Source organism: Rhododendron vialii, chromosome 5a, assembly GCF_030253575.1.
Source record: "Rhododendron vialii isolate Sample 1 chromosome 5a, ASM3025357v1".
In the NCBI taxonomy this organism is placed as follows: domain Eukaryota; kingdom Viridiplantae; phylum Streptophyta; class Magnoliopsida; order Ericales; family Ericaceae; genus Rhododendron; species Rhododendron vialii.
In genome coordinates, this window is record NC_080561.1 from 1,746,579 (window position 1) to 1,759,408 (window position 12,830).

Genomic DNA, 12,830 nt, shown 5'->3' on the forward strand with positions numbered 1-12,830 from the left:
ATGCACCCTACAAGACTAATAAGGTGAACAATACCCCTCCATATTCAAGAATCAAGGCATATAATTAATTAGATCTCATTTAGGCCTGTTTTGACTAAATAATCATCCAGGATTAGTTTTTTGTCGCTATCCAGGATTAACTAAAATTCTACCCTTTTGGGGATTTTTTGTGTGAGGTGCCTTCAGGTCAAAAGTCTGTACGGGTGATTTTGGGTATATAAGAAACCATGTAATTAAGCTACTATTAGTAACTTGGACATATGCATATGCATTTTGAGACATAATGTTAGGCTTCAAAAGGTTATTGGGTCAGTGGTCTACATGGAACTTTATAGAGGTATCAAAGCAACGCATGTACACAAGTGGGGTCAGGGCTCTCGGTGGCTCTGGTCACTTGGAAAAAAAACTCATGAAATAGCATAGTGACTCTAGTACTTAACCCCTCACAATGATGCTAGGCTATAAAGGTGTGAAGATTGTAACTCTCAATCTTACGTTGAAAGTCTACATGAATAATCTTATAACAAACCATGTAAGTTACTATGAGTAACTTGGATTTAAGTATATCAAACCCTATTATTAGGCTCCAACAAATTATACAAGCAATATATGGCACATCACAATTTGAACGTTAACCTCTACTTAGGCCTATTAACCTCTACTTAGGCCTATTATGGTATAATAAGACAAGTGGCTTATTTTCTTCTCTTTATCCCAAAAAAAATCGCAAATCTTTTGGTTTACTTTTGTCTTTAATCAAAAATTCTGAGTTTGGATCATAATTTTTTATTTTTTCGATTGTTGAAGTCGAGACAAATCATTAATCCACAGAAATTTGATGTAAAACTAGCTAATGCGAAAAAAATGAATGAAGACAACATAGGCTTATTTTTACCAAAATGGGCCTTATTGTTTGGTGGTTATGTGACTTTTTAACATATAATGGTCCAAAGTTTTATTAGGCCTAACTAATATGGGGGGACCAAAGTAATTTTCCTTCTTAGCTTGATCTAATTATACGACGCCGTATTGACCTTATTAAACAGCTTGATTTTATTCTCCTTTCTGAAATTGTTACCGAAGCAAAATTCTCAAAACCCTAGCCATCAGAGATTCCGAGGATTCAGAGAGGACGAGGGTTTAAGCAGTTGAGATGGGGAATCCGAAGCAGAAATGGACGGCGGAGGAAGAAGAAGCGCTGCGTGCCGGTGTAGCAAAGCACGGCACCGGAAAGTGGAAGAATATCCAGAAGGATCCCGAATTCAACCACTTCCTCTACTCTCGCTCCAACATTGATCTCAAGGTCCCCACTTTTCCCTCTCTCTCTATGTACATACATACATTAATCGAACAATATATAATTATGTGCTTATATATGTCTGCAATATTCGTGGACACGAATACGCGACTCAGTATCACCTCGGAAGTGGTATTTACGTGCTTCAGTTGATAATAGCATCCATTATTACGATAGGCGAAATTAGTGAGAGTGAATAGGGGGAATCAAGACCATGTTCGTTTTGGGATTTTGGATTTGGGACTCTCTCTCTCTCTCTCTCTCTCTCTCTCTCTGCGCACGGCCCCGACAAATTTTCTCTCAATTATTACTCTCATTTCTCTATCTCTCTCCCTCCACTCATTACCCAAAATCCCAAAACGAATAGGCTCAAGACACAATTTGTGGATGACGGTGGAAATTTTAAGTCAATAGTGCTAGAGACACAATTTGTGTGCAAAAACTTGCACACACACTTACGGTGGCCAAGGGGTTCACACGCAGTGTGTGCAAGTGTTTGTGTAGTTTTGCGTGTGCTCTAGTATTTTTGTTTTTTAGTAGTGGTGGAGCACCTGCTCGGAATGCTGGAATGGTGATCCGCTGATCCTGACCAATAAGAGTAGGAATCGAAGGACTGGTGAAGCCCAAATGAACCACATTGGTTGAGTGGGTGAGAGATAAGCGTGGCCTAATTCGTTTACGCATGCCCGTGTGCACATGCCATGGTGGTGCAACCAATGTTCTCTTAGTCCTGTTTTGTTTGTCCATCTTCCCGATTTAGGATATCGCAAAATGCTTGTGCACTTTGATTCTTTGAAGACTCAAATCATCAAACTTCGTAGTCTCCAAAACTCGTTAAGAAAGTTATTTAGCAAGGACACATCATCCTTTGCGGTGTGGGAGCAAAGATGGAGAACATTCGAATCAACAGTTGGTCAACTAGGTTCAGATAGAAGGTATTATTCAAAAAGGGAAAGACAAATAATACACGTTTGGGTTCTAAGACTTAAAATCAGGTGATGGAGCCCATGAGGCCATTTCCTCGATGTAGCGACATGTGATCTGATGTCTTTGACTATTGTGCCCGCTAGATGTGATCCTTTCATATGGTGGGTGTCCAACGAGGGAGTAATCTCTGCAGTGAGATATGTAATATAGACATCTTGAGAAAAGAAGCAGGGCTTCATTTCGATGGGTACCATTGGTAAATGGAACTAAAACCACGATCCTGTTTTTAAGTGACGTGTGAGACATTGGAGTGGGTGACTTTCACACTCATGTAGCAAATGAAGAAGTTTCCATATATCTCTCTGTTGGTCTCGTGTTTAATCTACCAGATGCATGTTGTTTTACATTTTTTCTCCTTTTGCCCTCATGCCCAGGGATATGGGACGAGGTGCTGTTGGTCCAGAGTCTCCAGACATTTTTTCAGTTGGGTCATTGTTTTTTGAGATACTAACTGGACGCTTAGCCTGATCAGTTGTACAGCTGCTTTTTCTGGTATTCATGGACAATGTGTGATGCCATTACTGTTTCTCTGATGATCTTTGCGTAGTGACTTCATTATCTTATCTTGAATGATTAGTCTAATGAATCATTTCATGAAAACAACAAACCTGAAAAATATGAAATGCTGATATCCACAGACTGCATGAGAATCATTCTTTTTCAAATGAATTTTCAAGAATTTATGTTTTTCCTACACAGGACAAATGGAGAAATATGAGTGTTAGTGCCACTGGCCAAGGTCCTAGGGAAAAATCACGGTCATCAAAAGCAAAGGCCAACCCAGATGCTCCTGCCACTCCATTGCCCAATGCACAGACTTCTGTGGCCACCACTCCAGTTGCAAATGATTCATCAGCAGATGTAATCATGGAGGATTCGAAATGCTTGTTAGATGGGAAAACTGCATCAAAGTATGCTACCGTGTCTTTTCTGCTACTAATCCGTATCTTTGCTAATCATGTCGCTTCCTCTATGAAAAATTATTTGTTTTTCCTTCCTTTTTTCTTCTCTGGCTTTCTCTTGCTCTATATTTCATTTTCATGATGCTTGACATTATTGCTTAATTGCAGGTATAATGTCATGATTTATGACGCACTTTCAACCCTGAAGGACCCAAATGGATCAGATACTACTGCTATAGTTAGTTTTATTGAGGTCAGATTGAAGTATTGGTTCATATTTACTAGCTTTCTATGCTTCTTTGTTCATGGAGTCACTTAGTAGAGGCAAGCTATATATCCAGCTTTTAAAAATTCACAAAACCACCTCCTAAATTTTCAAAAGCTGAAATCATACATGTAACATGGCAATAGGAGATCTACACCATAAAGTGTTGTACTGTTGTGCTATTTGACCTGGAATAAGACCACTGCATCAAAACTAACTCGTACCTTGTATATTTAATCTCATGTCAATTGACTAGGCCCTTTGTAACCCCAATTGAAGCTCATTATCTTTTCCAGCAAATTAAGTTAAAGCCAGGCAGATACTCACTATTTTGTCAAAAGTTTCTAACAGTTTTACTATATGGTGTTAGTACAAGATGCTACTTTCTTTGAGATTTGCCGCTTGGATCACATGCGGTAACCTTAGTACTTAATGTTTTCGCACCACCAAAATCTACTACACATTGGGGGAAATAAGGAAGGTCTAACCTACATCAGGGCAACCAAATTATCATCCAAGACTTCCTAGTCCTAGTATGGACCTAATACATGTTGTCTGTTATTTGAATTCAAGGCTAGGTCATGTACCATTGCAGCATCCGCTCTAACCCTTACGAGGTTCTGTTTTTGTTTTTTTGTTTTTTTTGACATGTTGCTTACACTTGAATGGGTCTTTTGTGCGTTTTTCTTTTCATTTGTTCATGTTTGTTCTTTTTCCTTTTTGTTTTTTTCCAAAGATTTCCTTATCTTTAAAGAAGGAAAGGAAAGGCGTCTCAGTATGTGTTGCATCTTAACAGATTATTGCTAGGTTAGAGATGTGTCGGAAATTTGAACTTTGCAAAAAAATGAGATGTGATTTTTACTGGGCAAACCAAAAAATTCCATCAAGCTTACTTTCTTTGTTCAGGAGATTGTTGTTATGCAGCTTATGCTTACTTTTGCTGTCAACGTTACTGCCTTTATATTTTTGGTTCACTTAATGACAATTTCCAGCGCTGTTAAATTCTAGTTATGACCAATGTTCTAAATGGCGCTTGGCGGTAGTAGGGCGGAGACCCACCTCCAAGCGCCAAGCTGCCTAGGCGGCGCCAAGCAATTCGGCGGATTTTTTTATTTTATATTTTTTTTAACAAACCATTATCCAATCAAACTATATTCCATGTATCCATAATGCAAGTTCAAACTTCAAAGTACAAACCCAAATGAAATTAAGTAGTAGCAACTAGCAAATAAGTTTGATAAGACAATAAGTAGCAAGGCTTCGCTCACCTCCCTCGTATTATTTTATATATATATATATCGGAACGGTTCAATGGACACCCTAAAAAAACACCTAAAAAAACACCCATAATCTCAATCTCATAGTTCCTGATCAAATTTTTATGATCCGAACCGTTCAATGTGTGCAGAATGTAATTTTAAGGGTACCCGCAAGAAATTAGCAAAAAAAATGACCGGGAAAGGTTTGATTTGAGCAGTTTTTATTTGAACCGTTCAATAAAAAACTGATCGAAACTGTTCGGATCAAGTCCTTCCCGGTCATTTTTTTTGCTGATTTCTCACGGGTACCCTTAAAATCACGTTCTGATCACATTGAGCGGCTCGGATCATCAAAATTTAATCCGGAACTATGGGGTGTTTTTTTAGGTGTTTTTTTAGGTGTCCCCGGAACCGCCCCGTATATATATATATATATATATATATATATATATATATATATATATATATATATATATATAGGCCTCCAAAGATGCCGACGATGCCGCCAAGACTGCCAAGACGGCAAGGCCACCAAGACCGCCTAGGCAGCCGCCAAACACCACCAAACCTCCCTGGGTGCCAAATCAAACACCAAGGGCTATTGGCGTGGCGGCAGGGTACCTCCAAGCACCTAGGCAGCCTGGGCGGCCGCCATTTAGAACACTGGTTATGACCTTGTGAAGCGTGGCATCTTGTGTGGTAGAAGTTCTTATGATATTGTATTTGATTATGTAGAAATGTATTTACTTTCAGTTGTGCTACTGATCTCCGACAGCTCATGCTACTTCGTTGTACTACTATTTCTTCGTTTGCCATGATTGAATTGATGAGTGTACTGGTTCATCACTTATGCAGCAAAGGAATGAGGTGCCCCAAAACTTCAGGAGGTTGTTGAGTTCTAGATTAAGAAGGCTTGTTGCACAAGACAAACTTGAAAAGGTGACTCATGAAATTTTTACTGAAGTTACTCCGTCCCTTATATTTGTCGATCTGCTTTTGACTTCTATGTGTCTTGCTTTAGGATGCTGTTAATCAACTTGTGAAAGTGCCATGTTAATGTTGCAAACCTGGCATTTTCTCCCCTTATCAGGGGATCTTTGATGTTGTTAACAGTTAACTTATCCCGTTTGCTTCGATTCCTGGCTGCCTAGCCTCATGGAGTGGTTTTACAGTTCTCTACCGTGTTTTTTTTTTTTTTTTGTAATGTTATAGTAACTTGTGAGAATATAATGGTGATGTTCTCTGTCTGCGTAGTACGTACATATGGTGGCCCTTGAACCCAGCCTTGCCTTGGGAAAACCCCGATGTATTTGTGTTTTGCTGCTTTCTACTTATGGGAAATGTCTAAGAACACTGGTGTACCATTAATTAGTGGACTAGACATGTCCCTGAGAGCACATTGTTTTGTTTGGAATTAGAATGTCAGAAACACGGACACGTCTACCGACCTCACGTAAAACAAACTCGACACGACATGCTCCGGGCGAGCTTCAATATGCATTTTATTTCTTGTATTTATCTTTGCTAGTCAGATACGTGGGAACGCGCTGCGACCACATTAGGAGGTCATAATGGCCAAAGTTGAAATTGACGTGTACGCGTAGTCCATGAAGACTTAATAGTGACTGCCTATATAATGTTGAGTAGTTTTTTACCTGATTTGGTAGATAAGATTTGGTATCTTTTTCTATGACTATACAAGATACACCTATATATAACTATTTCATATTCAATGTTCACCGAACATATTTCTGTCCATGCTTCTCTGATTTGAGAAGTTGCTCGTTTCTATTACCTTATCATCAAAATGCAGGTCCAAAACTGCTACAAGATAAAGAAGGATGTGTCACATGGTGCGAAAACGGTAACAGCTACCCCAAAACCGAAAGACATCCGACCGAGGCAGTCCCAAACGACCACTAGTTATCTTGGAGATACCGTGGAAGAAGCTGCAGTGGCCGCCGCTTATAAAGTTGCTGAAGCAGAGAACAAGTCTTTTGTGGCGGCGGAAGCTGTCAAGGAGGCAGAGAGGGTTTCGAAGATGGCCGAAGACGCAGATTCGTATCTACAGTTGGCAAAAGAGATCTTTGAGAAATGTAATGACACACATGCCCCTATCTTGTTCTTATTTTACGTTCTTTTTCCTCTACTGCGATAGCATATTATGATTCCCCCTGTTTTATAGGTTCACGCGGTGAAGTAGTGCTGATGTGCTGATGGCGCGCGGAACGGCTTCTTGCAACTGGAAGACCTGGCCTTGTAAAATATTTTGTTCTCTGTTGCTGCTGTATTTTCCTTCCGATGTGGTCAAAAGACTCGAAACTAACAATTGTAGGCCGGTTATTTGTTAATAGTACCTTTATAGATGAATTACCAATCAGACCTGATTCAACATTTTTTTGCGACTGGTTAGTTTTCATTCAGCCCAGCTTGTACAGGGCTTAGGATGGGGTTCTTCCATTCGCAACCCAAAACCTTTCCCTCTAAATGTCATTGGTGCAAGGACCAGAAACAAAACATACAATTTGTAGGTCCTTTTTATTATAGTTTCTTTATTTGTAGTTTGAAGGGGCCAAAAAAAAAAATCAGCTTATTAATCAGAGCTGTTTATTTTTAATCAGAGCTGTTTATTTTTAATCAGAGCTGTTTATTAATCAGAGCTGTTTATTTTTAATCAGAGCTGTAGGTCCTTTTTAATCAGAGCTGTTTATTTTTCAAAATATTTTGGTTAAAGTCTCTTGCAAAAAATCAGCTTATTCGGATATTAGTAAAAGTGTGTATGAAATATTCAATTTTGCTTTAGAATTCAAGCACAAAGTTGTATGTTTTGTATACGCTTTTATTGATATCCGACCAAGTTATTTTTTAACAAAGCCTTTAAACAAATTAAGCAGCTCCAATCGGCTTTATGGGATCAAGACGGGCCTCAAAGCAGGGAGGCTCCCGTCCAATTTAGGTTGCTCCAGTCTCGTCTAGTTTTTGGCAAATTGTGGGCCCTTTTTGTGCCCAAAATAATGACCGAAATCGTTCATTTTTTAGATCTCGTCAAAAACATTGGCCACATCAAAAAATCATGTTAATCGAATATCGTTTGATATCATTTCGATATGCATTAGTCTTGTAAACAAAACAATAGGCAAAGCTAGATTGAAATCGCTTCTAACACATTTGTGAAACTTAATGTATTTCAAAATGATATTAAACGATATCCGATCAACGTGACTTTTAATGCAACCAATATTCTTGATGAGATATAAAAAAATAAACAGTTCCATTTATTATTTTGGTCCCAGAAAGGGCCCACAGTTGGTCGAAACTGAAGGCAACCTACACTGTCCCGGTCTCAAAGCCATCTGCATATATATATTTATTCGGAATCTTTACCCAAAGCAGCCCTCAACAAGGGGGCAAGAGGGGTATCATTTACTTCAAGAATGATGATTGATTGGATTTGGGGGAATCCGAGCAAAAAGTGGTAGAACGTAAGAGTGAATTTATTGTCATATCTGACAGAACTTTGACCATTAATTTGGTAGGATCTGTGATTAACGATTTTGGAGCCCTGCACAAGAAGCACATGAATTTCGTTCCACACTTCAACCTCTGTGGAGTCTCAGCCTACAGGATTCCTCCATTTGGAAAACTTCTCAGAGAGACAAGTAACGCTCCAGTGTGATGGAGTTTTGGGCTTTCCTTAAAAGTTGTCATCAATGTGACACAAACTCTTGTGGGGAAAACCATTTATGTGAATATCTAATATTCCCACACCATCTACACGTATTGAATTAAGCTGATTTTTTATAAGTTCATTTGGTTTATTTTTTAAGAAAATATTGAATGGCTCAAATCATTCGTGCGGAACTTGGAGTGGGCCACACTTGTCCGTCGGTTCCCGATAGCACAAGTGCAAAAGACAGAGACTCTAACGGTACGAAGATACAAAGAAAAAAAAACGGTAGTGAAAAAATTAACGAGTTCACTAAAGTCTGGGTTTCACATAGGTAGATCTGCATCAAGCTACAATACCGGTTCCATCGTTACCGTCCATACCCCCGCCGTTGCCGCCTATAGATTTCTGCTAAAATGGGTACCAAATAACTTATATAAATCTCAGAGATATTAAAAGACATTTATTATCTCGCAAGAAACATTTTGTGTTTGGTTGGGAGTTTAGTTTAGTTTAATTTTGGTAGTGAATGGAGAGAGAAATAGGGTAATGATTGAAGAGATGAGTAATGATTGAAGAGAGATAGAGAGAGATGAGAAAATAATAATTGAAAAAATAGAGTAATGATTGGAGAAAGAAATAGGGTAATGATTGAAAACAAAACTAAAACTAAACCTTTAACCGAACAATATCGATTATCTCTCTCTCTCTCTCTCTCTCTCTCTCTCTCTCTCTCTTATTAAAATAATCCTGCCACATGTTTAAGCTAATTTGATTTGATTTGTACTTTACAACAGCAATTCGATCTCATCCTCCCAAATTATAATTCTCTCTCTCTCTCTCTCTCTCTCTCTTATTAAAATAATCCTGCCGCATGTTTAAGCTAATTTGATTTGATTTGTACTTTACAACAGCAATTCGATCTCATCCTCCCAAATTATAATTAAGAGATAATCCCTAGCAGATAATTTCGTAATACAGGATTTGTCATCCGAACCCTCCAGCTTAAGTAATTGAGAATGCTTGTTCTATATGCATGTTCAACCCTCCAAAACAAGTGTGAGCTTAGTCGCGTAATCTTTCAAAACGGTAATCGCTCCCGCCCCCTCAATCATTGCACTCACGAAGTTTAGTTGTTTGAGAGTTTTTCGAGAGACGCTTTTACACTCTCGCTCGCCCTCCAGCACCCGCACCTGTCTGCGCATTAGGCTTAAATCACATAATCAATATATTGCCTCGTTGGTGTAACTAAAATGTAATGATCTACCATTCAACCTAAAAAAAAGCCCATTGCTTTATATGTGGTCTCCTCGTTCTAGTAGATGAAAAAGGAGAATGAGTAAAATCTTATAATCACTTTATTTTCCTTTGAGAATGTGTTATGTCCAGATGAGGTAAAAACTCCACGGTTGCTGCCATGGTCTATTGTGGGCCCTACCGATTATTTATTGTAATAATACGAATCATTCATCTCGTAAGACCTGCAAATTAATATCTCTACGCAATAAATCAGCTTGATCGGACATCAATAGCTATGTCAAAAATTGAATTTTGGTTTATAAAACGGACGGCTTGATTCTGTCACTAGTATTTTAAGTTGAACTATCTATGACCGTCGATTTTATAAACCAAATTTAAATTTTGATATAGTTCTTGACGTTTGATGAAACTGATTTTTAACGTGCACATATAACATTTCGGGCCCTACAAGATAAACGGTTCAGATTACTACAGTGAATGCTCAGTAAGACCTACAATGGGTGGCAAAAACCATGAGGTTTTCACCTCATCCGGAAAGAAATCTCTGTTCGTTTTCGAAGGAACATTCAAAGAAAGCACCATTTATAGCATACCGTCTTTGTTTGACCTTTTACAGAGGAGGTGCTCTTCGCGTAGCGTATAAAATGTAAACTCCTTCATGAATTGGGAATTCACACTCCATCTGTCTGTTTCACATTTGTCCTTTGTCAACGACTCAAATCGTCTCTTGCAAATATTATTGAGTGCACTGGTGCATGGACACCACGTGACGGTGTTCAGAATATTGAATAATATTTCAACTTGTTTATTCACGAAAGACACAAGCATAAAAATACCAAAGGAGGTTATTTACGTTTGTTTCACCTTTATCCCACACTTTCCTCGCCTAGGGTTTCTTTGAACTTGCCGCCCTGCTGCCTCCCCTTCCCCAGCCCCCACTCCTTGTGGATATGGATTGAGGTTCTGTTCTGTTAAGAGAAATAATACATATTTTTTGAATTAAAAGTGATATATTAAAAGAGAATGACATGTCTCTTAATAAGAATTTTTAGAAGAACGGATTTGAGTCTCTCCCTGCATTTGAGATGAGATCTCTCCAATACCTTACATTTTTTTAATTAGACCTCACTGCTTGGGTTTCAATTTCTTCAGCAAGGGTGGAGGTGGCGACGAAATTGTCTATATATTGAATTTTCCGACATCACTTTCACAAGGGAGGATGGTTTCCAACACCGGAGCATCTTTTTCATTAGTAGCTTTATTTTTTGTTTTTGTTATTATCTGTCTATTAATAAACTCTAAAAATCTTGATTTTCCTATTGCTGTTGCAATTCACCTTGTTTCATAGTACTATATTGAAAATTCTTGCTCTCCTTCCTTCTGTCACCCTTTATTATTTCCCTTTTTTTTCCCAAACAAAAAAAGAAAAGGAACACAACACTCAACCAAAAAAAAAAATCCAACTCCATCAACACTTTCCTTTGCCGAAAATTCCACAATCATACAGTAATTACTATAAATAGCCTTTTGACCTTTTATAGAGGAGGTGCTCTCTTTATTCTCCCATGCCCCATCACCGTACTCTGTTTTTCATTCTCATCGTCGTCTCTCTCTCTCTCTCTCTCTCTCTCTCTCTACGATACGTAGATAAATCTATGACATATACAGACACACACAAGAATACAAAAAGAGAGTCCACAAACCGCCTCAATCACAAACGCAGGTCTCCACTCCTCACGAACGAGGGGCTGCTTTTCCCCCCCCCCCTGACACCCCACCCCCCCGGCCCCACACCCCATTTCCCATATTACCCCTCCCCCCCCTCCCGTTCTCCTGCTCTCCTCTCTTTCCTTTTACTTTTTTTTTTCTTTCTTTTTTCTCCCCCTCCCCCTCCCGTTCTCCTGCTTCCCCCACATTCCATTTACTTTTTTTTTTTCTTCTTTTTTCTTCTTTATTTTCTTTTGTTTTTTTTTCTGGTAGAATTTTTTTTTCGTTTTTTTCTCTTTATTTTCTTTTGATTCCTTCTACTTTGAACTTTTTTTTTATTATTTTAATAATCTTTTCTATTTTCTTTATTTGTTTCTTTTCCCCTTTACCTCCCTTCTTTATTTTTTTTTTGGTTAACTCAAATTCTATTTTCAATTAAAATTGACTTTAGAAATAACCAGGAAAGTCCCAGGTCGGATGGTCGGACGAATCCAATTAGAATCACCATTCCTTCCTTAGTCGGTACGAAGCCAGACTTGTTGACAAACTTTCGAGGGTGTTAGCCTCGGGTTACTCCACAATTGTAAAAACGATCATAAAGCATAGTGTCACATGGACGGACACCTTTGGAGTGGAAACCACTTATGCTTTAGACCAGTAATTTTAGTAGAATAAGTTTGCTAGCTATCTTTAGTATTTTAACTTAATATGCATTTTTAAACACAAAAATAAAATATAATAGAAGGTTACGGTAGCTTACAGAAGATGAATGTGGCTATCGAACGAACTGACTTCTTACGGTAAGCTTACGTTAGCTTCGAAAGAGAAAACAAAATACTTTTTTTTCCTCTCGAAAATAAATATTGACTAAACTACTAAATTTTTTGGATCGAGAAGCTGATCGGGTGGTGGTTTAGTGGCGGCCTTGGGTTGAGTTTCTTGAAGAACTCAAGAAGAAACTGAATAATACCAAGAACAAAGTAAGAACAAAGAGCAAACACAAAATTTCTAGAGAGACAAGTTGGAGAGATTCAAGGTGTGAATTGAATGGTTTCACAAAGAGTTCTATTTATAGGAAAATGAGGACCTCTCTCCTCACTCCATATGGCCGGCCCCCCCCCCCCCCCATATTTGCTCTATGGTTGAAATCTAATTCTAGGTTTAAGTCTAATAAAAATATAGTTACAAAAATAAATGTTTCAACTTTCAATCTGTTTGAACTGGTGCAAAGATGTTATTTTTCTGATCATTTCATCCTAAATGGTCGTAATAAATTTTTGCCTCCAAAGCCTTTCAATGAACACCCTAAGAGAGTCTTGAAACTAAATAATGAGTTTTAGGGTGTTTGTTGAAAAGTCTTAGAGCAAAAAATTCATTATAAACATTTCAAATAAAATTATCAAAAAAACATGATTTTTTACCCGGTGTATTTATAGAAATTAAATAAATACGATAAAATTTATTAAATAAAAATAAAATTTAAAAG

The 12,830-nt window shown here is 38.1% G+C and overlaps 1 protein-coding gene across 1 annotated transcript; it reads left to right on the forward strand.

The window, feature by feature from the left end:
* Nucleotides 1–1,049: 1,049 nt before the first annotated feature.
* LOC131325397 (telomere repeat-binding factor 4-like) lies at nt 1,050–7,104 on the forward strand. Its single transcript, XM_058357645.1, has 6 exons — nt 1,050–1,303; nt 2,984–3,195; nt 3,355–3,439; nt 5,566–5,649; nt 6,524–6,806; nt 6,896–7,104. The coding sequence occupies exons 1-6, from the start codon at nt 1,154–1,156 to the stop codon at nt 6,925–6,927; spliced, it is 846 nt and encodes a 281-aa protein (XP_058213628.1). The 5' UTR covers nt 1,050–1,153; the 3' UTR covers nt 6,928–7,104.
* Nucleotides 7,105–12,830: the final 5,726 nt, after the last annotated feature.

Bases quoted from the DNA above. Each gene is read 5' to 3' on its own strand.
- LOC131325397 (XM_058357645.1), top strand. From the start codon at position 1,154: ATGGGGAATCCGAAGCAGAAATGGACGGCGGAGGAAGAAGAAGCGCTG. The intron at 1,304-2,983 runs GTCCCCACTTTT...TTTCCTACACAG, and splicing joins GCTCCAACATTGATCTCAAG to GACAAATGGAGAAATATGAG. The intron at 6,807-6,895 runs GTAATGACACAC...CCTGTTTTATAG, and splicing joins AAAAGAGATCTTTGAGAAAT to GTTCACGCGGTGAAGTAGTG.